The 25,813-nt window shown below is 48.2% G+C and overlaps 1 protein-coding gene and 1 long non-coding RNA gene across 3 annotated transcripts in view; both read left to right on the forward strand.

The window, feature by feature from the left end:
* Positions 1-1,390: 1,390 nt before the first annotated feature.
* LOC134432536 (uncharacterized) lies at positions 1,391-8,656 on the forward strand. The gene is made up of 3 exons (XR_010031363.1): positions 1,391-1,435; positions 5,566-5,641; positions 8,336-8,656. It is a non-coding gene; the product is annotated as an uncharacterized LOC134432536 (long non-coding RNA).
* Positions 8,657-10,421: 1,765 nt separating this feature from the next.
* The window catches only part of PDE9A (phosphodiesterase 9A), a 58,818-nt gene continuing 43,426 nt past the window's right edge, over positions 10,422-25,813 (forward strand). The window contains exon 1 of one of the 2 annotated variants that reach the window (XM_063181360.1): positions 10,422-10,771. In XM_063181360.1, coding sequence (XP_063037430.1) covers positions 10,703-10,771 — 69 coding nt within the window. In that variant the 5' untranslated portion in view covers positions 10,422-10,702. The remainder of the gene's footprint in view (positions 10,772-25,813) is intronic. The other variant, XM_063181366.1, reaches the window with a different exon arrangement.

Genomic DNA, 25,813 nt, shown 5'->3' on the forward strand with positions numbered 1-25,813 from the left:
GAAAATGTGAATGCAACAACAGACCTGCACACAGCCCAGGCACTCCACTGAACACAGCCCCAGCCTCAGCCACTCACCCTGGGAATGTGATGTGCTCAGGTGGGAGGAGAAGGAGAGCAATGGGGAGAAATGAAGCAGACCAAAAGCACCATTTTAGTAGGAGAAACAAGTGGGGTGTTGCCTTTGGCTTTCTCCCCAGCGTGGCAGACTCCAAGGGAAGCAGGGCTGGGTTCCTCTGCAGTAACCCTGCTTGGCTGCTGAAGGATTCTGGGCTTTGCTGCTGCCCCTGGGCACAGTTCCTGGGGCAGAGGGAGGCAGGGAGCTGGTGGCTCTGCTGGCAGAAGGGCTGGATGGCAAACTGAAGGGAGATTGCACCCCTGGGATGTTGGGAAGGATGAAAGTTTGGCAATAAAGTCTCACAGATATGTGTGCTTGGCAGAAAGATTTTTAAATATAGAGTCTGATGAAGGAATAGAGATGGAAGCAGGTTTTGATATAGAAGAAAAGAATTGCTGAGCCAGTCTGACTGGATAACCAAGGAGGCAAAGGGTGTGTTAGTTAGAAGGGTTTTTTATGGCTTAGAGCAAAGGATAAACCCACCCCAAACAAGAAGATGTTTTTCCAAGCAGAAAGATAGCACAGGCAAACAAGTCAGCAAAGCTGCAAGCAGAAAAAAGGTCTCAGAATTTTCCACTGCAAGAAAACTGAAAAACAACTTCTAGCTTAAACTGTAATGTACTGACTTGTAGTGATTGGAGAACAGTAACATGAATATGGTAATTACAGTAGCTATGGTAGGCTATAGATAAAAGTTAAGGTATAGATTGGTTCTGCTGTATGAAGATGCTCAGCAAAGAAAAGTAAATAATGCATTGTAACCAAAACCAAAGGGTCTCCAGGCCTGCCTGCAGCTGGAGCTGACAGCTGTGGGCACAGCTCTGTCACCCACCACCCTGGGCTGCTGTAACCTCTTGGATGGAATAAACTGCATTTTGGAGAGTGCCTGGAGTCCTGCATCCCTCATTATGGCTCTTACACTGGGATGAAGAGGGGCAGGGGAAGAGTGTGGAGCCCCTTGAGCCAGGCAGGGAGTGGGGAGCAGAGCACTGGCCAGAGGAGATGATGATGATGAAACAGCAGCAGGGAAAAACAAATGAGTAAAAGTGCAGGAAAAAAGGTGTGGGGCTGGAGAAAAGAGCAGGCACAACGTTGTGCCCTGTTTAGTGGAGGGCTCCTGGGTTTTCAGCTTATTTCTGTGTGTTTATTTCTGTACGTCATTGATCTCAGTTCCTTGATCTCAGTTTCTGGTTCCTGATCTCAGTTTCTTGTCTGGAAACTTCCTTCCTGTCTATTAGAATCTTTTAGGCAGGGGCTGAGATCCAAGCAGAGGAAAGCCTTCACATCCAGTGTCCAGCTTGTCTGCGTGAAACTGAAGGTGAGAGGATAACATTTAGGGGGGAAAAAATGATTTTGTGTGAATCCAGTGAAATCCACTCCAAGACGAAGGAAAAGGAGAAAGAGGAGGATGAAGGAGCAGGAAGGAGTCATGGCTTCAGCTGTGTTGTGACTGGAGAGGGTCCAGCCTCTGACAAAGCCCCTCTGGAAGAAGCTTCTCACTAAAAGGTTTGCCTGGGGCCACCTCTAAGAAAAGGAGGTGCAGGAGGGAAGGGGAGGCATGGGCTGAAACCCAGCACTGGGGTGAAAACCTGGGCTGTGTCCAGTGAAATGGAAGCTGCAGAAAGCAGAGTGAAAAGTAATCCAAAAATTACACAAAATTCAAGTTCTATATGAGGCACTCCCTCCCCCCATAAGCTACTTCCCTTTCATTTTCTGCATTACTTCAGCACTGCCCTCTCTCCTGACCACACCATTAATCTATGATGTTTGCTGTTTCCTCAGGAAATTGGATTGTCTTATTGCATGAAAGTCTCAGTTCAATTTTCCTCAGTGAGAGTTTCTGGCTCTCAAAGTTCCAGAGGGAATCTGATGTACCTGACATGGATGAACAGTCAGGTTCAGTGAAGAGGAGCCAACCAAAAGGAAGAGCCACAAATATGTTATTTGAAGGCAGACAGTAATGATTTGTCATCCAATCTTTTGAGTTCCTTTGGTGGTAACCTGTGATTTTTGGAGGTGGTAGAAATGCTCTGGAGAGTTGTGAGACTCCCAGGAAAAGTCACACTCAAGTGCTCATAATTTTGGGAATTAGTTAAAAATGTCCCCATTTCATGTTGGCTTCAAATGTTCTGGCACGGCAGATCAGACAGTTTCAGTGCTGCTGGAGGCTTTTGTCATCTTTTTCACATGGATTCTGTGACGGTTTTTTGGCCTCCCTCCCTAAAAGCTGAGAGACTCTTTCATCTCTTCTACTGAGAAAATGTTCTGGCCCTTAATGGAAACAGCCCTGCACAAAGGAACAAAAATGAGAAAACACCTACATCACAGAAAAAAAAAAATCTCATATATCAGAGAGATTATCTTAGCTATTTATGAAGACTGGTACTTTGAAAATGTTAACATGAAAAGTCTAATTTTCAATGCACTGCAAAGAATTGTGCAAAGTCTGCTTGACCCTGCAGGAATTCCACATGGCTGGCTCTGAAGTGGTGCAGCTGAGGGACAATCTCCCACCCAGCAGCCCTGTCTTGGTTTGGAAGACAGAAGTCTGCTAAGGAAGGCAGGAGCCTCCCCTGAAATGGAGAATGTAAACCCTCCCCACCCCTCCCAACTGCTGTAAATTTTAAATTAAGGAGCTCTCAGGCAAAAATATGGAAGCAGGAAATAACAGTTCTTTAATAGGGAAAGGAAAAAAATAAAAGGATAAAATAAACAATGCAGTACACTAGAACAACACTGACAGAGTCAGAACACAACCTGACACCCTGTGGGTCAGGGTGTTGGTGGCAGTCCCGTTGGAATTGTGGCTCAGCCCTCCTGCAGTGTCAGGGGTGGCTCTGTTGGAGCAAGGGGATCCTATAGAGAAGGATGTATTCTTCCTCTGAAGATCCAGTGGGAAAGAGGCAGCTGCTGTTCCTGTGGGGAATCCAGTGGAGAAAGCCGTGCTGGTGTCTCAAAACCTCTGGATTATATCTGGGTAGGAATGCTTGGCTCCTCCCTCTGGGCTCACATCTCCCAATGGGATGCTGTAGTTCCTATCAGCCATGCAGTGACATTCAATAGCTGTTATCAGCAATGTCCCCTCCCAAGGGAAGAGTGAATGTGGTCACTCAAAGAGAGAGATAAGGCAAACTGCCCACTTGACAAAGGTAATCTGCCATATAGATGGTTATGGAAAACATCTTGCTTTGCAATCTTCAACACAGCCCCAAGGAGTGAAACCCTTTGCAGACATTGCTGCTGCTGTGCTGATGTTGCAGGGGGTGATCAGCAGAGCAGGAGGCTCCAGGGATGAGCCACGAATGATCCCCTCATGCTCTGCCCGTGCCAGGTCTGTGTCACTGTCACTGTCACCACTGTCACCCTGTCCCCAGCTCTGTGACCTGAGGGACAGATGGCACCAGGCTGGCAGCAGGATCAGCAGCCCTCAGCCTCTGGGTTAATCTTTGCCTTGCCAGGATTTGGGGATGTCTGAGTTCTGCTTGTCAGGGAGATGGAGGAGCTGATTTGCAGTGAGTCACTGCACAGCTCCGAGCTGCTCACATGGCAGCCTCCCAAACCAGGCATCTGAGGGAACTTCACTCTCCTGCACCACAGAAAATGCCAGGCAGCTTCCTTCAAGTGGAGCCATCTATCCCTTCTGTCACAGACATCTTTTATGAAAAATCCTTTCCTTGGGATTTTTCCTCCTGAGAAGCTGAGAAGCCTCAGGAACAAAATGTAAACAATGATTATCTGCTGCTGTGGAATGCAACAGGTGCATCTGGGATTGGTCTGATGTGGTTGTTTCTAATTAATGGCCAATCACAGTCAGCTGGCTTGGACAGAGAGTCCGAGCCACAAAAATTTTGTAATCATTTTTTGCTATTCTATTCTTAGCTAGCCTTCTGATGAAATCCTTCCTTCTATTCTTTTAGTATAGTTTTAATACAATATATGTAATAAAATAACAAATCAAGCCTTCTGAAACATGGAGTCAAATCCTCATCTCTTCTCTCAACCTCAGACCCCTGTGAACACCATCACACCCTTCCCTCCAGTCTGGGACCATGGGCTGCAGGCCCTGCTCAGACCTTGCTGCCAGGAGCATGAGCCAGCCTTGCCCAGTGGAGGGAATCGATTTTTCCACTTCTTGGCCATCACCCCTCTAAATGATCTACTGGGTGACTCCAGGCACACTTCATTTCAGTTCTTTTTTTTTCTCATCAGCTCTTGAAAGTTCCAGTTGGGTCTCTTTAATTTCTTCCATAACCTTGCGAAAACACAGCTCTGGGAGCTGGGCTTTCCCAGCAGCTCTGCTCCAGGGATGCAGCAGGGCCATTCCAGCCAGCTGTGTGTGTGTTTGTGTGCCCTGCGAGCTCCACGTCCTGCAGAGGTGCTGGGACAGGATTCCTGGCTCTCTAATACCTGAAATGAAAGCCCAGGAGCAGAGAGCTGGATTGAGGAGATGGCAGTGGGACACCGAGGCAGGAAATGGAAAGCAGAGAGGAAATGGAGAAAATCAGGCAGGGAGGCTGCAATGGAAAGGAGGGCAGCCAAGGCTCTCTGCATGGCACAGGGGTGGAGATTCCTGGGGTCCTGTGGCTTCTGGAGGTGAAATTGGAATTGAATTCCACTGGAAAGGAATCAGGATGGAGGGTGGGCTGTGCCATGTTTCAATAGTGAAAGGAAATGCTTGTGGGGAATGTGACAGTGCTTACAGGGGTCTGAGGATGAGGGAAGAGACGAGGATCTGACTCCATGTTTCAGAAGGCTGATTTATTATTTTATGATATACATTACATTAAAACTATACTAAAAGAATAGAAGAAAGGATTTCATCAGAAGGCTAGCTAAGAATAGAAAAAGAAGGAATGATAACAAAGACTTGTGGCTTGGACAGGACTGTGATTGGCCATTAATTAGAAACAACCAACATGGGCCAATCACAGATGCACCTGTTGCATTCCACAGCAGCAGATAATCATTGTTTACATTTTGTTCCTGAGGCTTCTCAGCTTCTCAGGAGGAAAAATCCTAAGAAAAGGATGTTTCATGAAAGATGTCTGCGACAGGAGAGTGAGCTCCTTCCACAGCCAACAGGGAAAGGCAGTGGGTCTGTCCCACTGGGAAACCTTCAGGAAACCAGCCTAGCACCTGCCAGGCACTGCAAGTGCTGTAGAAAACAGATCACTGAAAAAATGCTAACATAGAGCAGAAGAAAAAAGGTTTATTCCCTCAATAGATAAAAGAGGAAAGCCAAAAAATGCCAGATGTTATCTGGACAAGTGCTTTAAATGTGCTTTATGGCTTGGGTCTGCTCTTCTCCAAGCCAGCACTGCATATAGGGATATTTGTGAGGTACCAGGGATGGCTGCTCTCACTTCCACAAGACCTGAGCCTATTAACTGGCTCTGAGTGTTGAGACACAGCAAGAATTCCTGGTAAGCACCAGAATTTTCCCTACAGCTGTAAAGAGCAAGAAGGCAGCGTTGTCACCAGGGTGGCCAGGGCTGCTGCAGTGAGGAGCAGAGCCGGTTCCTGGGTGAGTAATCCCACATCTCCCACATCTCCCACCCACAGAGCCCTGCTGCTGCACCCAGTGCCCCAGAGCAGCCACGTCAGATGCCACAGCTCCCCTCCAGCCCACGCTCCTGGGGCTTTGCCATGGAAACCAGGCTGGAGGACAGCGAGGGCGGCTGCACTGCATGGGCTGGGCATGGGCATGGGGATGGGGAGGGCAACAGGACCCAAAAACGGGGCTGGAGCCAGGAGTGAGGTGCAGAGCTGTGCTGCTCACTGGGCAGGGGCCAAACATCACTTTCAGGGTGCTCAGGGCCTGTGTGGACACATCTGTAAAGGTTCTTGTGACGGTGTTCACAGGGGTCTTATGCTGAGGGAGGAGATGAGGATTTGACTCCATGTTTCAGAAGGCTGATTTATTATTTTATGATATATATTACATTAAAACTATACTAAAAGAATAGAAGAAAAAGTGTCATCAGAAGGCTGGCTAAGCTAAGAATAGAATAGAAAGAATGATAACAAAGGCTCTGTCTCAGACCCTCTGTCCGAGCCAGCTGACTGTGATTGGCCATTAATTAGAAACAACCACACGAGACCAATCACAGATGCACCTGTTGCATTCCACAGCAGCAGATAATCAATGTTTACATTTTGTTCCTGAGGCTTCTCAGATTCTCAGGAGGAAAAATCCCAAGGAAAGGATTTTTTCATGGAAAGATGTCTGCGACAGGTTCTAATATTAACAATCAGTCATTCTCTAATTAACATTCAGTATGATCACTTCCAGGACTGGGCCTGTGGAAATCTGGCCCAGAGTGTAAAAGAAAAGTGCAAAGAAATGAGGTGAAATTTCCATGTGCAGCACATCGTGATCTTTCTGTGGGTTTAGGGAGAGGAGGGAGAGCTGGGCTGGAAAGGTCATTGGGGCTCCCATTGCCACAGCCACCATTTGGCTGTTAAATCAGGAAGTTTTTTCCAATCAGAAAGTTAATTCCTGCATCAATCAGAAAGTTAATTCCTGCAGAAAGCCTGCATGACTTCAGGTCTGTGGGGGAAAAAATAAAAAACCTAGAAGCAAAAATGGCAAAACACCAAAGAGGGTGAAAAGAGGGAGGGACGACTGAGTGAAGTAGGGAGAAGAGGAGCTGTGGGAGGGAAAGGAAAACCTCCCCAGCTCCAGGGGCAATCTGGCATTTTGGCAGGTTGGAGCATGGAGAGGTAAAGCAGCAGGTCAGGGCCCTGTGGGGACATGGAGACAGACACAAGGGACCTGCAGCAGGAGGGATGAATGGGCAGAGAAAGCACTCGAAGATATGGAACTGGTAAGGAAGAAAGTTGATTTCATGTTTTTAATTCTGTTTTCTTGTCGCAGACATCTTTCATGAAAAATCCTTTCCTTAGGATTTTTTCCCCTGAGAAGCTGTGAGGCCTCAGGAACAAAATGTAAACATTGATTATCTGCTGCTATGGAATGCAACAGGTGCATCTGTGATTTGGCTCATGTGGTTGTTTCTAATTAATGGCCAATCACAGCCCAGCTGTCCAGACTGTCTCAGTCAGTCACAAACCTTTGTTATCATTCCTTTTCTATTCTTAGCTGGCCTTCTGATGAAATCCTTTCTTCTATTCTTTTAGTATAGTTTTAATGTAATATATATCATAAAATAATAAATCCTTCTGACACATGGAGTCAGATCTCCATCTCTTCCCCAATCCGAAAACCCCTGTGAACACTGTCACATTTTCTATTCCCTGTTTTTAATTCTAGGCAAACTTCTTTCAAAGTACAAAATCTTTCACTGTAAGTTTTGCATTTTCTGGCTCTTTTCCCCTCATTTCAGTCCCTCTGAAGACCCTTGATGTGCAGTGCCCAGGTCTGGATGGGCACACAGTGGGTTGCAAGGGGCACTGAATTTGTTGACTGTAGCAAGAAAATCAGGTTTGAGAGAGGCTGAGGGCTGTGTCAGTGACCCCAGGGCTGGGGAAAGACTCAGATGGGAGTGGACAGGAGTGGTGCCACCCCAGGCCTGCATGGAGAGTGACTTGCGCAGCCCCTTCATCCTTACAGCTTCTCCCTCTCCCTCTGAGCAGGGTTTGCAGCAGGGGGAGATCTCAGCCCATGCAAACCAGCCTGGCTGAGCTGTGCCTCAATCAGCACAATCCCAGGGCAATGTGGGATCTGAGCACCCCTAAAAATCTGCCTCTACACCACCCACAGGGAGCTGACACCAAGGCTGGGAGACGGAATTGCTTTTGTCACCCCTTGGGAGCACCCCTGGGGTAAGGGACACCTGGCTGGGGCACTGCCACATCCCTGGGATTGACCCTGAGCTCTCCAAAAGGAACATTCCAGGCTTGGAGTGTACAGAGGGAAGAGTGTTGGCCTCAGTAAAAATCCCAGGGGAGGCAAAGCAGAGCTGTGAAACACCTGATGGGGTCAGGGGCACAGGAGCCTGGCACTGCCCTGAGCTGGGCAGAACATTCCTTTAAGGCAGACGATGGAAAATCACTGTCTGGCACTCTACTGCTTGGATTTGGTCTTGGATTGGAAGGATTTGATGAGACAGGATAATGCTTCCCAATAATTTTTTGCCCCACATTGCCCAGTGTATACTGAAATAAGGAGACTTTGGAAGGTTAAAGCAGCTGAAGGCAGTGATCTGCTGGAGCTGCACACTCTCTTTTATTAATATTATCTTTTGTCTTCTTTCAGGCTTGGTCTTAAACTGGGCCTTTGATTGCATCAGGCTTTTGTCATCGTTTCTGAGTGCTCAGCTTTTGAAGATTCACTTCTGCATGAAGTTCTTGAAAAGAGCAATAGTCAGCAGCTGTACAGAAAAGCAGTTTTTCCAACAAGCATTACTGTAATTAGGGAGAGGGGGATGGAGCTTAAGAAACACAATTTTAAATACACAGGGAGAGTAGACAGGACAAGGACAGTGGAGAGGCAGACTGGGATCATCATCTGGATTTCAGAGCTTGTCCTTTTGCTCTTGGTCACATTTAAAAAAAAATTAAAAATAATCAAAAAGTAGGTTCTCATCAGTGTGAGACTGATCATTAGATATCTCAGTGATGTGTGATCAAATCCTGAAATGCCCCAGTGATGTCTGACCACTCCTGGAGTGGGTGATGACAGTGGGAGAGCTCAGCATCCTCCTCTCCCGCCCCAAATGCCCCATGTGCATCCCCAGAGGGAGTGCAGGGAGTGCTCTTGCTGTCTCCTTCCCAATGGCTGCATTTTTGTCATCGTGGTCACCTTCCCCAGGAGCCTGCTGGGTCAGTCAGGTCACTGAGGGCTGAGCCACGGCAAAGCAGGGTTAAGGCAGTGCTCAGCAGAGCAGGGTGTGGAGTGGGGGGGTCCCAGGGGTCCTGACTGGGGTGCAGAGCAGTGGGGCTGGTGTGGAAGGGCTGTGGAAGTGGGAGAAGCTCAGAACAGCCACAGGGATCACCTGTGGGGCAATGTGAGGGATCAGCCTCTGGGAGAGTTTCCAGGATAATCTGTGGGATGGACAGAGTGCAATGCAGCCCAGAGGAGAATCGAGTGGGTAGTGGGGTGTGGGACAGGCTGTGGCACAGCTGAGGGGACAGGACAAGCCACAGGACACCCCTGCAGTGCCCAGGGCTCTCTCCTGAGACACTCCCAGAGCCTGCTCCAGGCTGCCAGAGGAACGATGTGAAGCAAAACTCGCACTTCCAATAAAACCACCTTGCTGCTGCCTCTGAGAGCTTTGGAAGCACCACTGCCTTCACCCTGAAGGGCCAGCCCAGCTCTGACTGCCAGGCAGCTCTGGGACCCAGGCAGCCCTCCAGCCCTACAAATGCCCTTTGTGGAGCAGCAGAGCCCTGCCTGCCTGCTGCCTTCCCTGGGGCAGCAACCCACAGCCAAGGAGAGGGCACAGCCAAGGACAAAACAGAGCCAAGGAGAAGGCACAGCCAAGGAGAAGGCACAGCCAAGCCCCTTGGCCTCTGCTGGGGTCAGTTTTGTCTCTCTCTGGCTGCACAGACGGCTCAGGGTGGGCAGGGTGATCATCCCCGACTGCGCTGCCCCAGCCAGCACAGCACAGAAGAGGCCAGGAAATGCTTTTGCAGCCCCTCCATGAAAATCCCCATAAAACCCAGAGTTCATGCTGTCAGGACAGGCTGTGTGCTGCCTGAGCAGCCTCCCTGCTGCCTGTACATCCTCTCTGCTGCCTCCCAGCTCCATGCCCGAGCCGTGCCCGGCTCCGCTGCCCCGGGCACAGCAGAGGGCACCCGGCATCTCCGGGAGCATCGCTGGGGCTGCGCTCCCTCCTGCCCTCCTCGGGGGTGATGCCTCTGCCAGGAGGCTCCACATTCCCCTAAATAACAAATCCCTTCGCTCCGGGGGTGGCACGGATGGCGGTGGGCGAGAGGATGGGGTTTGTGGTCTCTTCGTGCTGCTGGAGCTTACAGAGGGGGAAAAAAGCTCCTTCTGTCCTGGCGATGGTAACGGGAGAGATGTGGAGATGGAGCTGCTGAGTTTGGAGTGAGACGGTGCAAGCCTCGGCTGGGTGTCTGAAAGGACACTTCCAACACAGGGCACGTCCAGACGGGAGCGTGTCACTGTGCAAGCAGCTCAGGAGGGGCACTAACTAATAATTGCGGTCCTATTTCAGCGTAAAATTAAATTATATCTCTCAGCACCCCGATGAAGGGGTGTTTCCTCCTCTGCGGCCCCCTTGGGGGATAAATGCCGCTTGATCTCGAGCTGGCGAGTCCCGGGGTCAGAGCCCGAACGCGGATGCCCAGGCTCAGAGCCACGAGGGGCTGTTGCTATGGGGATGCAGAGGGGGCTCGCCGGCAGCATCTGGAGCCTGTGCCTCTCCCCGTCCGAGGCAGCTGGAGCCGGAGCGAGGCAAAACTAAAAGGAGGTGGCAGGGAGAGACGGAGGCACAGCAAAATGCATGCACGTTAGAGGAGGGACCTTCCCAGAATGAGAGTACGGCGGGATACAGCGGAGCGGGGACACCGAACTGTCGGGCAGCGCTGGCTCGGCCGGCTGGGACAGAGCTGATTTTCTGCTCTGATTGACGCCGGGAACGAGCCCAGCCGCGGCAAGATGGGATCGGCCTCCTCCACTTACCGGCCCAAATGCATTTATTTGGACATTGACGGAAGGATCCAAAAGGTACTTTCGCTGTTTTTGCGGCCGCTCCCGGACGGGCTCCGCATCCCTTTTCCATGGGAAGGGGGGGATCCTGCCAGCCCGCTGCATCGTGCACGGGTGTTTATTTAAAGGGGAAGGGGAGGCTGGCACAGGGGAGGGCTGGGCGCTGCCAACACCGAATCGCTGCCAGCTCTCCCTGCCGCCGTGGGGATGCTCGCTTTCGGTTTCCCCTCCCGGAGCAGCATCGCGCTGTGTTTACAAAGTTCAGCCCGGGGCGAGGTGTCCCCCCCAGGCAGTGGGAGCAGGGATTGAGCCTTTCGAGCTCCTGGAGGTTGGTTCTGCCCCCGGGCACCTCTCTCGGCCCGGCAGTGCCGGGGGTGCGAGACCCTCTGCCGCCCCTGCCCAAGTTAATGCTCGGTAACGCCGATAATTCAAACTTTCCCTGCCTTGCTTGGTTCAGCACGGGTCACAGCGCAGGGAGAAACGTGTCCTGGCTCTCTCTAAATGTGTCCTGGCTAAAAGGGAGGGCTCGCACGCTGTCGGGCTGACAGCCCGCTGCTTTTAAACGCAAACAATGCCGGCGCCTTTCTGCAAGGCTTTTTTATTTCCCCCCTTCTCTTTGTCAGCGGTTCTTTGGCCGCAAACCAAGCGCCTTTTCTGTAACAGAGAGCTCCGGAGCAAGTAAACTCTGATTTGCAAAATTCACATCACTCTCGCCTCCCTGCTCTAAATTTTCTGTTCACCCAATGTCGCCTTTTGTTTTTGATTTTGTAAAGAAGCAGCAGCGATGCCGCGTCCCTTTCTGTCCCCTGTGGTGTGTGAGTGAATGGAGAGCTGCTGCTCACAGTCCCATCCCACCACACGCCTCCACACTGCCCTGGAAATTCACTACCACGGCTCAAAGTCACATCCTTTGTGACTTTGGAGAGCAAGAGAGAGAACAAGACCTTGGAGAATCCAGATCCGTGCCGGGTTCCCCAGAGAAAGCTGCTCCCCTTGATCCATCTCAGACGTAGCTTAGTGGTGATGCTGGTCCCTGTGCTGCCGTGAGATCGTCCCTGCCGGCTCTGCTGAGATGAGTGAGGGCTCTGATTCTCTTTTTTCCAGCGTTTAATAAATTGGTTGTTTAATAAGTTGTGGGCCCCCAGAAACACGGATTGAATGGAGGCTACTGGTACCTGTACAGTGCAGTACAAAAATTGTACTGAAATAATTTTTGTACTGAAATAATTTTTCTACTGAAATTTCGGAAGGGTGGTGAGTGTCTCCATCTCATAGATGTCGGTAACGCACAGTGTTTGTCATCTATGCTGGATTAAAAAAAAAAAAATAATACAGCATTTCTCCAACCAGCCTCTGGAGAGTACTTTTAGCACTAAAGGAAGGCACGGGAGAGGCGCAGTCACATGAGCAAGGAAATGCAAACCCAGGCAGCATTAAAGGGGGTTTAATCTCGGTCAATGTTAACTGTTTCTTTTGTCAGATGTGAAATCCCGCCCGTGTAATGTTTGGAAGGATTCCTGAAGTAAAAAAGCCGTGTAAATGGGGTTCACCCAGCGGTAAGCAGGGCACAGCTCAGATTCTCCTGCCTGCTCAGTAACATCATTAGAACGAAGCAGAAGGGAGGGGGGATAAAAAGCAGCAGCCCTTAATCTTCCAAGGAATGCAGCAGTGGAGGCTTCTGAAGGGAACTCATTAAATCAATGCTAAGCTTCTTGTCCACCAATAACGAGGAACAGCTTCATTACAGCAGCACTTGTTGAGTTTGGAAGGGCTCATGAGGCTCCAGCCCCAGCTGGCATTGGGGACCGAGCATCCTTCCCCAGCTCTGCTTGTGGCTGCAGCTGCTCAGCGCCAATTTTTGCGTTTCCATGGCCTCATCCTGAGTTTCCAGCCGTGCTGCCGCAGGGCGTGCTGCTGTCTTTGGGAGGAGGAGGAGGAGCTGTTTCACCTCGGTGCGGGGTAAAGGAAGGGACAAACCCGGCTGCCTCCCCCGGGACCCTGTGCCCTGCACCAGGAGAGTGCAGCTAAACTAAGTAGGTTTGTGTGCTGGCAGCTCCAGAGGGGCTCAGCAGCGAGGGCAGAAGGACCTGGTTACAAAAGAAGAGCTGGCTGGCTTTGAAATCCTTCCCAGGAGTTATTAAAATAAAGGAGGCACCATCAGCCTGCTCTAAAGCAGGACGGTGCCAGCATGTCCCAGAGGAAGGGCTGAAGGCCACGTCTGTCTGTCACAATGTCCTTCTGGGCAAAATGTGCAGCCCAAAATGTCCAGCCCACAGCTGGATAACTCTGTGGAATGGTGGGTGAGCAGCTGGCTCACAGGTCAGGCACAAAGGGTTGGAGTGAAGGGGTGACATCAGGCTGGTGTCCCATCACTGGTGGGGTCCTGGAGGGCTCCTGGGCCTTTCAGCACCCTCATCAACAACCTAGGCACAGGACTGTAATGAATACTAAATAAATGTGCTGATCACACTGAACTGGGAGGAGCTGTTGGCTCCCTCAAGGCCAGGGAGGCCCTGCAGAGAGACCTTGACAAGTTTGAGGGCTGGGCAATCACCAGCTGGATGAAGTTCAACAAGGGAAAATGAAAATGCACCTGGGATGGGATAACCCTGGCTGTGTGCATCAACTGGAGAGTGAGATGATGAGGACCAGCACAAGGAAAGGGACCTGGGAGTCCTGGTTGAGAGAAATTGAATGTGAATCAGCAGTGCCCTGGCCAGGAGGGACATCCCAGTCCCAGGGCCACCAGGCCCAGCATGGCCAGCCAGGCAAGGGAAGGGATTTTCCTGCTCTGCTCCGCTCTGGGGCAGCCTCACATCGACTGATGGGGGCAGTTTTGGGCACCATAATATAAAAAAGTCATTGGACAATTAGAGAGTGTCCCAAGGAGGGCCATGAGATGGTGAAGGCCTTGAGGGGAAGCTGTATGAGGAGCTGCTGATGTCACTTGGTCTATTCACCCTGGAGAAGAGGGCACTGAGCTAAACTGACCTTCAGAGGCACAGCCAGGCACAAAAATTGCCTTCACCAAAGCTGACCACAGCCTTAGGCTCTCCTCCAGAGCTGGCTGAACACCTCTCCAAGCTGGAGCAGCTTTAGGAGGGACCTGAGGTGGCCCAGCCCAGCAGATTCCACCCGTGAGACCCCAAGCTGGCAGAGGTATGGACATGCAGGAGAGGAAGATGAAAGGCTGTGGGTTTACAGCCATGCTCCAGATCCAGGGCTCTGCACAAAACAGCTTCAAAGAGGTCACTTGTTCTGGAGCTGGGTGAAAAATGAAACTCCAGTGTAACCCTTTTCCTATCCAGCACCCACGTCAAGGGATGCACACCCAGGGGAAACAAGGGATGCACACCCAGGGGAAACAAGTGCTGCTCAGTTTATTTATTTGTAAAGTATCTCTCGGGATCTCTAACTGCTCAGAATGACTCCAAGATGCATTATGAAGTCTCTTTTCCCAGCCCAGTGGTCAAAGAAGGAGTCAGGGCTCTTCATTTCTCAGTCTCAAGGTTGTTTGTTGTATCTTATCTATAAAATTCTTTCTCCTGACCTGCCGAGGTCAGCTCAGCAAGACAGTCCAGGCACTCTGCCTGCCCCTGGGGCAGTGTTATTTCTTTATACTAAAAACTACATGTACAATGTTTACAATTACTTTCCAATACCTATCACCTATGTTAGACAGTGAGCTTCTACTCTAAACCAATCTGAAAGTGCCAACATCACAGCAGAAGATGGAGGCCAAGAAGAAGAAGGAGAAAGGCTGGACATGCCCAGATCCCTCCATCTTGCCCCCTGAACTCCCATTCTAAAAACCCCAAAAATCTATTTTTCACCCCGTGATAAATTCACTATTATTCTACTTAAACTGTTGTGGCTTGCAATTCTTCATCTAAGGTTGGTAATTGTCTCCATGGGTTGCAATCAAACCCACAGGCACCTTGGGCTCTGTGCCAGGGTGTCTGAGCCCCTGGCAGGGGTCCTGGCAGTCCAGGACAGCCAGAGGGATGTCCTGAATTCCAGCAAGGATCTTCTCAGCCAGCAGTCCATCACCCACTTGCTTGGACACACAGCTCCCTCTGCACTTCTCAGTTGCACCTGGGGCTGAGCACACAGGGAATCAATGACCTCCATGTGCCAGCCCAGCCTTGCTCTGCTGCCAGGCCCAGGAGAGCACAGCAGGGCAAGGGGAAGAAGCCCTGGCTATGTCCCATGTGGGATAAGGTGATCTCAGCAAACCCCCATGGACTGGGGTTTCTCCCAGTTCCTGGAGTGCCACTAGATGGGGTCAAGCACCCAAACCCCCAATATCAGTGGAGAAGTGCCAAATTTAAGCCAGATATTTAAGGCAGATCTGGAGTCTTATTTTCCTTCATACTGTTATTAACCCTTTGGCTGCGTTTTGAAGAAAAACTCCTATTGAGTCTGTTTTGAATTAAAAAATCCACCAGGAAAAAAAAAAAAACAAAAAAAAGAACATTCCCCAGCTCATGCCCAATCGTTTTTTCCATGGAGAAACTACTGGGAACATTTTCTTTTGACCTTTGAGATTTAAATGGTAGCAGAGCAGAACCAGCCAGTGGCCTTATTCCCAGCAGGATGGCTCCATGGCTCTCCTTTTTAAATGTCACAGGCTAGTGGCTTTGCTTGAAGAGTTTTAAGGAGTTCATCTGAGAAAAATGCTTCTTTCAAGAGGATTTCTGTTTCCAGTGTCTTAATCAACATCACATTTGCAACAAATATGGAAAATCAGAGAGCTACAGAGCCTGAAGTAACTGGAAAAAAAGAAGATGACTGTTGTCTTTGTCTATGAAATCACTCAATGGTATTTTCCTCAGAAAGCAAGTAAAGAATTTTGGAGTCATTTTGCTGGTTTATTGAGTCATTCTGGATATTAAGCAGAAAATTTGCTTCTTCTTTTTTTTTCTTTTCCTCAAAGAAATGCATTGAGTTCAAGATTTCTGGGTATCTACTGACCTGACTTGTGTTGCAGGACACTGAGCCATCCACAGCCATTGTCCCTCTTGGCCTGAGGTCCCCAAAGAAGAGGACAAGGCTCAGGCTGAGCTTTGGTGCCAGAGTGTGATGGTGTTCACAGGAGTCTTATGCTGAGGGAAGAGACGAGGATCTGACTCCATGCTTCAGAAGGCTGATTCATTATTTTATTATATATATTACATTAAAACTATACTGAAAGAATAGAATAAAGGATTTCATCAGAAGGCTGGCTAAGAATAGAATAGCAAAGAATGATAACAAAGGCTTGTGTCTCAGACTCTCTGTCCAAGCCAGCTGACTGTGATTGGCCATTAATTAGAAACAACCACATGGGCCAATCACAGATGCACCTGTTGCATTTCACAGCAGCAGATAATCAATGTTTACATTTTGTTCCTGAGGCTTCTCAGCTTCTCAGGAGGAAAAATCCTAAGGAAAGGATTTTCCATAAAAGATGTCAGCAACACCAGGGTTGTTGCATCGAAACATCAGCGCGCAGGAACCGCTTCTGTCACGTGAGATTTTCCTTTCAATTACAGCAGCAGCATCTGTGCTATGAATGCCCAGATTCTAGCAAAGCCAACAGATTTTTCCAAGGCTCACCAGGCTATTTTTAACCTGCAAAACTGGATTCAGATGAAAAACAAAACACGGCAGAAGAAATAATGGCGCGATGATCCCTTCGAGGCGATGAAGCGTTTTTGCATCCCCACAAATCCTTCAGCACAGCAAGGCGAGCCCATGGAGCCCATGCTGTGTCTGTTTGCTCTGAGGGTTTAGGGGAACACTATTTCAGCTGCCAAATACCAAAGGGGTGCACAGGGCGGGTGTTGGTGGCACTCAGGACATGGGCACCTCTGGGGGATGCTCCGTGCTACATCCTGCCTGAGCACGGTGAGCCATAGGAATGTTTGTGTGGGATCAAGGCCACTTTCCTAATGCTGGCAGAGCTCTGTGGGTGTGGGAGGGAAAGGTGGAACAGCCTGAGTCTGGCCAGGTCTTGGCTGGCCTTGGCATCCTCACTGCAGCTGGCCCTGGTGAGCTCCAACTTTACTTGGTGTAGAGCAGCACGAAATGAGCAGCAGGTTCCTTGAACTCTGTCACATTGCAGCACATAAACATTTTAAGGAGTAAAAATGGCTTCAGCTCATGCTTTTAAAAACATGAAAGATAATGTCACACATGGGCCTCTCCCTCCTCTACTCTCCCTTCTCCTTCCTCCCCAGTGAGGGCTCCCCAGAGCATTTAGGGGAGCAAACCATAATCCCAGCACAGCTCCAAAATTCTTCCACACCCATCACCCAGCAAGGCTTGTTTACTGCTGTTTATCTTTGTGAAGTCACACTCAGTATATTGTATTTATTGCAGTTTATGTTCACACTAGTCCAGACAAAGTGTAAGTTTAACACTCTCAGTCTAACACTTTTCTCATAGGTAACTCTGGTGTTACCTATGGGTTCAGAGCAGCCAAATATAGCTCATTCTCCTCATAAACAACTCTTCTGGCTCCTCACAAACAGGACAAAATCATTCTGTTTCTAGAACTGATGCCTTAAGTTTTAGCTTTCATATTTTCCAGATTCTGTAGTGCATTAGCACAGAGCTCTGAACTTCATATAAAGTGTTAGCAAGTTCTCTTTGCAGTTTAATTAGATAAAACAATCCTTTTACAGCTGGAGAACCAAGGACACCATTGCAGCCTCAGGCTCAAAAGGTGCAAACAACAAAAAGGCCCAAAAAGTGCAAACAGCAGGGAATTGAGGAGAGTAATCTGGGAGGATGGGACTGCATAACCTGAAGCTGTAATTGGACAATTAACCCCAATATGGAAATGGACCAAAACTTATAAAAGTGTGAAAACTCGTGACCATCTTGGGAGTAGCCTTAGCCAGGCTCTTGTGCTGCCCAAGGTGCATCCTTTGAAGGCTTTTTAATAAATCCCTACTTTATTCCTTTAACACTGTCCAGCCTCTGTTCCAGGCAGCCTCTCAAAGCATCAGAACCTTACTCAAGAACTTGCTTATACAGATTCCAGCCAGCCTTTTGCTGGTCTCTCCTCAAACCTGCTTTTCCTCACTCCATTAATTACCATTTTCCTTCTAACAGTCCCCTATTACCAAGCCAGTGCCAATGTCAGGCTTTAATTGTGTGAGCAGCTTGGAAACAAGAACTTTCACTCACAGCCACTGAGAACATTTGGTGCTGAAGCATCCCTATTATCCAGTTTACAAAACATTTCAAGCCTCGTGTCTTCGTGTGCTGCAGGGTTAATTGCACTTAGAGAACTCCATTAGCAGCAAATGTGTGCCCTTCTTGTGTTAAGAAAAGCCAGAATATAGACATTTGTTAAAGGTTGAAAGAAATAATTGTATGAAATGTTTTTATTTTTGGTGCAGAAGATAGGAAACTTTCAGCCTGACCCCTCACAATCAGCCTTGCTGGTTCCTGCTTGTGTTCTGCCATTAATAATTAGCACTGACAGATGCAATAATTGCAATATGTCCCTTATTATAGTCAGTAGGTTGCACAAGTCTCTCCTGAATGTAATCTCCCTTTTTCTATGAGCCCTGATTACTCTAAAAATCACAGAGAGCCTTCTTTGCTCACAGTGGAAGAGCCAACCTCTGCCATGCTGTCCCTCTCAGTGACAGTCTGCAGGGCTGTCCTGGGAGTGCATCACGAACATTTTTCTTTCCTAAAAAGAGGAAAATCCCTTTTCCCACAGTTCTCTTTTCAGGGATGTTAAGGGGTTGGGATTGTGCCTTACCACATGCCTTGGGATCCTGGTACATCAGCTCTGTCTGGCAGCTGCTGTTCCCTAATTTAGGGCAATGCATAGGGGAAGGGATGGGATTGACCCCAGTTAAGCACAAGGGAGGGATGGCTGCTCCAGGAGAGCCCTGCAGCCATTGAGGGGCCAGGTGGCATCTCCAGGGATGATTCATCCCACCCCAGAGGGGCTTTTGGAGATTTGGGCTGATTTGGAATTGTCCTCCTTTCCTGCTGGCACCAGAGGGCACCTGGCAGAGGGGCACTCTGAGTCTGGGGAGGGTTAAAATCACATCAAACAAACATTTAGTGGTGAAATGAACATTCTAAGCCATGTCCCTGCCCAAAACTGTGTGAATCAGCAGCATTACAGAGCTGTGGCTTTTTGGGATAAAATATCTGCCACACTTCTCATTTTTTATCAGAGTCAGTGTTTGAAGAGCTCGGGGGAGTTTTCATTTCTGCTCAGACCCTCAGCTGAGGCTCTCGTGTTCTCTCCCCCACACATGGACATGCACACATGCTCTGGTTTTCTGCTCTTCTCCCAGAGCAGCTCCCACTGCATCAAACAGATGGCAAATCTGGCAGCCTATTTTTAATGCTCCTAACACTCCAAGCTCAGATAAATGAGTGGTTTTCTGAATATCAGCTGTTAATTAGTGCCAGAAATAAAAAAAAAAGGAGACTGAGAGTTTGGGTATAGTTGGGCTGATGCTGTGTTTGTATCTGAGTTTAAAGAATGAGAAAGCTGGAATGTTTTTAAATATGGGATTTTAGGTAAAGCTTCTTTTGGATATTGGGGACTATGACAGAGAGGACATTTATGGGTATTTTTTAAAGAAGATCTATTTGCTTATGGGTTGAGAAATATGAATTCCTTCCAGTGATTCCTACAGAGGGATACCTGGATTGTTCTGGATTGTTTTTCATTTTATTATGGATGACAAACAACTCTGAAAAGACAGGGAAAATCACAATGAAAAATTTCACATGAACCTTCTGCCTTAATAGTTCAGAAATCCTCCACGAAAGCTGCTCGTGCAGAAACAGCAGCAATTTTCACAGTCCATGCAAGATACATCACTGAGTTTTACTAGAATCTTTTCTGACACAGTATCCTCCATTCTCATTAGTGAAAGACTGCAATTTAGATTGTTTAAAGCCTGCAATTTCAGCTCTGACTCTGAACATTGCTCACTGAGCTGAATGAAAGACATGACCAAGTGCTAAAGTATTGAAGACAGCAGGTTGACCAGGAGAAATGAAGTAGAACTGGAAACTGAGGGTACCTTGGCTTAAAAATATTTTTACATTATCTATTTAGGAATTTTACTAGGGTAAAATAAAAATAATCAAACAGAAATTAAATTCTTGAAAGAATACCCAATTACAGAGAGCAGATCAGAACATGATAATGTTCTGGACAGAGTTTACTGTTTACAGAGAGGATTAGCTGTTCTGAGGATCAAATATAGAACAGAAACTGGATTTGTAAGCTGTGGTTTTACCTATCCTATCTGAAAGCAAAGTATAATGTGATTATTTGTAAACTTGTAGGCTGCAGAGCCTGTGCACAATGGTCCTTTAGCAAAATCTCCATCACAGTCCTTAATCTGAGCTCCTCTCCAAGTGGGGAAGCCAGCCCAGAGCACCAGGGCTCTTATCCCTGCTCTTCCCAAGAGAAGTTTTTAAATCCTTGTCCTAGACCAGAGGTGGATGCTGTGCATTAAGAGACAATGGCTCCTTATTTCAGAAAAAATGTTTAAAAAAAAAAAAGCAGAATTGTTTCCAGGAAAGAAACCAGTCCCACAGAACTGAGGGCCAGGCTAGGAACCAGGCATCCCATCAAACTGTGCTGTCCTACTTTGCAGTCCCTGCATGCCTCATCAAAATGTTATTTCCACTCCAAAAAGCCTCAGCCATTATTCATTCTGCTTTTCCCCCAGTTGCATCACGTTGCTTTCCAAGGCACACAGAATATTGCCCTCCTAAATGGAATGGCTGCTCCTTGATCTTGATGGAATCTCCTTGGCACAAACAGGTTAAACATTCAGAGAAGGCAGCTTTTCCTGTCTTTTTGTTTTTTATACACGGGGTAGAATCATAGAATTGGGTTGGAAGGGACACTTAAGGGTCTAGTTCAACCCCCTGCAATGAGCAGGGACATTTTCAAATTGATCAGGTTCCTCAGAGACCCTCCCAACCTGGCCTTGAATGTTCCCAGGGATGGGATATCCACATCTCAGAGGTTTGGATAACAGCAGCAAGGACAGAAATATGAAATCATGTTAACTCTCAGGGGGAAATAAAAAACCCTGTTTGCAGATGCCGCATGACTTTCCAGGAATCCAGCCTTTTCCTCCTGGCACAAACCCAAGGGAAATGCAGTTAGCAGGGCTTATGTGTGGCTGATTTTCTTCTTGGCAATTAGCCATCAATCTGCAAGCTGAAGCAGAGGCCTCTGTTTCCCTTCCCCACGTGGTTTGTCACTGCTCAGACCTGATTTCAGTTCTGCCTTTGCTTTCAGCAGCTGAGTGTCTTGTGTGTTGACTTGCAGGAAACCTTTGTGCCACCAGGCAATATCGGAGTCCCTGTATCTTCTTTTTCTTCATTCCTGGATTTTTTTGGCTGACTTGCATGACTATGCACTTTTAAAATGTGTACTATGAGGAAACCTGGAATTTCATTGCAGGAAACCCTACACATGCATGATCTTAGCCCATTACCAGAGCTGGAGGAGCTGCTGTGCTCTCCCAATTTTGGCCTCTGCTAAGCAAGATCTCAAACTTCTCCTGAGCAAGGAGATCTTCCAGCACCAGGCATTAATGCAGGGAATGAGGTCCTGTGACATATCCCAGAAGTTCCTGTCACCCACAGGGACCTGAGCAAGATGTGGGTCAGAGAGAGCTGAGACAGGTCTGAAGGGAGATGAAATTTGGGGATCAGACCCTCAGACAGTGCCAGAAATGTATGATCATGGAGACTCAGGCTGAGCAGCAAGGTTTGGGGACACCTGCCCAAGCAGGGACATGTCTGTGGTGGTGTTTTCAGGGTTCTCAGGATGAGGGAAGAGATGAGAATGTTGACTCCATGTTTCCGAAGGCTGGTTTATTATTTTATTATATATATTATATTAAAATAAAATGATATATTAAAACTGCTAAAAGAATAGAAGAAAGGATTTCATCAGAAGGCTTGAAAGGAAAGGAATGGAAAGATAATAAAATCTTGTGACTGAACAGAGAGCCTGAGCCAGCTGACTGTGATTGGCCATTAATTAGAAACAACCACATGAGACCAATCACAAATGCACCTGTTGCATCCCACAGCAGCAGATAATCATTGTTTGCATTTCGTTCCTGAGACTTCTCAGATTCTCAGGAGAAAACATCCTAGCAAAAGGATTTTCGATGAAACATGTCTGTGACACATCTGCACAGGGCTGGGTGAGTGTTCTCTCTGTCCCCCAGTGCCAGGGCTGCTGTCCTCAGAGCTGCAGGTCACAGGACAGCCCACGTGTCACACACGGGTGCCACCAAAGTGTGGCCACCAGCCAAGTGTCCCCACATTGCCTTCCTGCCGCTGATGTCCCCCCAGGGATAATGGACTGCAGGCACACAGGAGTCCTGTTCTGTGCTGGAGCCATCAATAGCACCCAGGGCTGGCCTCCCATCCTCCAAACCGCATTATTCCAATTGTGTTCCATCAGCACAACTGGCATCGACTCTGCTGGGAGCACAGACCGGGGGACAATCACGGGAACAATTGCACATTCCCACAGAACATCTGAGGCTGGCTGCTGTGCTTCAGAGCACAAGGGAGGTGCTCAGAACAGCTCAGCAGGCTGCAAAAGAAGGAAGTTTTAATAGCATGTGCTTTTTGATTAAAAAAACCCAACCAGCTGAGAACAAGCATCCTGAGATGAGTATGAAACTGCAATGGGTGATTCACAAATCCAGTTTTAGCAAACCTAAGTAAAAATGCCAAGTATGGAAAACTGAAAAGCATGTATGGAGATGGCTCATGATCTAGTATCACAGGCTTTGTTTCCTTCCCACTCTTTCACTATTGCATGGAGTAAAAGGAAACATTAAAACTCATCCTCAGTGTGTTGAAAGCTCCTACTGCTTTCTATGAGTCAGGCCAACTTTCTCACCTTTAATGTTCCCTAATAATTTTTTTATCTTTTCCTCTCTTGTCTGTCCTGGTCAATAATAATTGATTTCCAGAATAAGAAACCTCAATACCTGAAATAGCACTCCTGGCACATCACAAGCCTTTGGCCTCTGTTCAGCCACAATTAACATCATCTGCCCAGTTACTGCATGTACCAGTTGTACTCCAATATTCTGCCAGTCAATTTCAGCAGCTATCACTCTGTCAGGATGCTGGGTTCTGCTAGGAGCAGGATTTCAGCCCTATGTGAACTCCACTGGCTATGTTTTATTGCTTTGATTGCTTCTCTGCTTTAACAACCAAGGGTCAGTCTTGACTTTTGAGACACACCCATTTCCCCAGCAGCAGTCACTCCCTGCCTCAGCAATCAGGTGCCTGAAGGTGTTGTGTTTGCATGGAGTGTCCCAATGAAGCCAGGAATGATGCATCTGGCTCCATGTTCAGAAGGCTAATTTAATACTATATATTATATTACATTACATTACATTACATTATATTGTAGAATACTATACTAAACTATACTAAAGAACACAGAAAGGATACTTACTGAATGCTAAAAAGATAATAATGAAAACTCGTGACTCTCCAGAGTCCTGACACAGCTTGGCCCTGATTGGCCAATGAGTCAAAACAACTCACACCAGAATCCAATGAAGCAATCACCTGTGGGTAAACATTCCACATGAGCAAGACACAGGAGAAGCAAATGAGATAAGAATTGCTTTCCTTTTCTCTGAGGCATCTCAGCTTCCCAGGAGAAAAATCCTGGGCAAAGGGATTTTTTCAGAGAATGTGAATGCCACATGAAGGCTTTGTGAAGACATTGCCTGGAGTAATTTCACCTGGGGCAGAACACAGGGAAGGTGGGTGTGAGTGTAGGTGTGGGTCACACCCACCCCTAGAAGTGACCACCATCATCCTCCTTTGTGCCACAAAACCCTGATGCTTTGCTCAGGAGTGAGAATACTCCTCACCACCAGTGAAAACTGAAAGCTGGAGCTTTGCTGAAGTCTCTGTGCACCACCAGGGCAAGCCAGGCCTGTTATGCTGTCCAGGCTGTCCTGGTACTTCAGGCTCGCATGCCCTGAGCCCTGAGCAGGCATTAGCTGCACAGCACACCCTGGATCTCCCAAAATTTTCCCATTTCCAGTGGAAGAGCTCTGATTGTCACCCTGTGACACCTCCAGGTGAGGGATTTCCCCTGCAGCCTGAAGGGCATCTTGGAGGAGCAGGGGAACCATGTCACACCAGTGCTGTGACAATTTAGGAATTAAAGCACCTGAAAATCAAGGCTGACAAAGTGAAGCTGCGGGCTTAATTACCTCCTGGCACCCACACCTTTCAGAGGAGGTTTTAATTAGATGATGACTTGTTATTTTTTAGTGTGGTCCTCACCTCACTGAACACACAGGGCCTGCTCAATCTGAGAGGGCAGCTGCAGCCCCCCTGTCTCCTCCCAGCTGTCATCCCAGGTGACACATTCCTTATTTCCTGTGTCACCAGCCTCCAGGCTGCTCTGTGGACATGCACACCCCTCATGCCTGTGGTGGGTGGCACCAGAAGCTGTGCATGAGAATGTGGGGTGGTTATAGGGGGCGGAAAAATCACATTTCCAACACTCACAAGGAGAGAACTTTGATCTTGACGTCCCTGTTCATCTGCAAAATGCAAATTTCTTGTTCCTCCTGAGATTTGCCATTTTGTCAATCTCCACAAGTGCCTTTGAGCTGCTGCATCCTGAGCCCAGAGGCTCTGGGGCTTTTTCCTGTGGGATGTGAGAGGAGAGGGCTGCAGTGCTGGGCAGGGAAGCTGCCCCTCTCCACACCCCTGCTCCCCCCTGCCAGCCCCTGCAGCTATCCCATCAACACCAGCAGCCTCTGGACAAACTATTCCCACTGGATAAACCATCCCCACTGAATAAACCATCCCCATTGGATAAACCTCACCCACTGGATAAACCATCCTCACTGGACAAACCACCCCCTACTGGATAAACCATCCCAATGGGATAAACCACCTCCACTGAATAAACCATCCCAATGGGATAAACCACCTCCACTGGATAAACCATCCCCACGGGGTAAACCACCCCTACTGGACAAACCATCCCCACTGGATAAACCATCCCCACGGGATAAACCACCCCTACTGGACAAACCATCCCCACTGGACAAACCATCCCCACTGGATAAACCACCCCCACTGCTTGTTGCTGTTCCTGGCTTTAAGGAGAGTCTGGCTACAATGAGATATTTAATTTCTGCCTCCACCAGTCACTCAGAGGAGCTCAGAGTTGCTCTGAGGAAAGGGGCACAACACTGGCAGAAGCATTCAAGCCCCATCCTTCATTCCCATGTCTGCAATTTCTTTTTATTCCACCCACACTTGGCTGTTTTCACTGTCAGCAGAGATCCTTTTCAATGGCTGTTTTCCTCAATAAGTCCACTAGGAACAAGATTTTGATTTAGAGCAATGGAAGATTCAATAGTGCAACGTGCAGCCAACAGAGAAGTGAGTTTGGATTGGGAGCAACCTCAGGGACCTCAGTCACAAGGACAGACATCCTATAAACACACAATTATTGAAATGGGACACTCCTCATGCAGAGTGCTGCTGTTGAATTCCTGAGTATTTTTCTTTCAGAGGCAGTGTGCTGTCTCTTAATCCAACAAGACATCAAATTAGGACTCCTGGGTTCTGTTTCTGGCCTGCCACTCACCCATGATAAGATCCAGGGCAAGTAATTTAACAAGCTTTAGATTACAGAGTTTAAATATTGCACTGGGGCGTAGTGAGACTGATGGGAAGTGCTGTAATGGTATCATTAAAGTGTTTTCTGACTGCAGGAAAAGCTGGGAGGACCATGACCTGCAAGTCCTGACGGACACAGGAGTCTTGGGGAAAATTGTGGCTGGGATTGTGTCACTGAATGGAAAAATGGGACTGGGGATGTGCTGCTCAGTCTTTGCACTGGGTCTGCCTGGTGTGTGTGGAAGGGTGGGAGGATGAAGAGGTGTTTGGGGACATGGGAAGGTAACAGTGGCAAATTTTGTGATTCCAGGTCTGGCTTCTGACCTAGCAACAGGAACATCTGACAGTCAGTAGGAATTTTGGCACAAG

Source organism: Melospiza melodia, chromosome 2 (genome assembly GCF_035770615.1).
Source record: "Melospiza melodia melodia isolate bMelMel2 chromosome 2, bMelMel2.pri, whole genome shotgun sequence".
NCBI lineage: Eukaryota > Metazoa > Chordata > Aves > Passeriformes > Passerellidae > Melospiza > Melospiza melodia.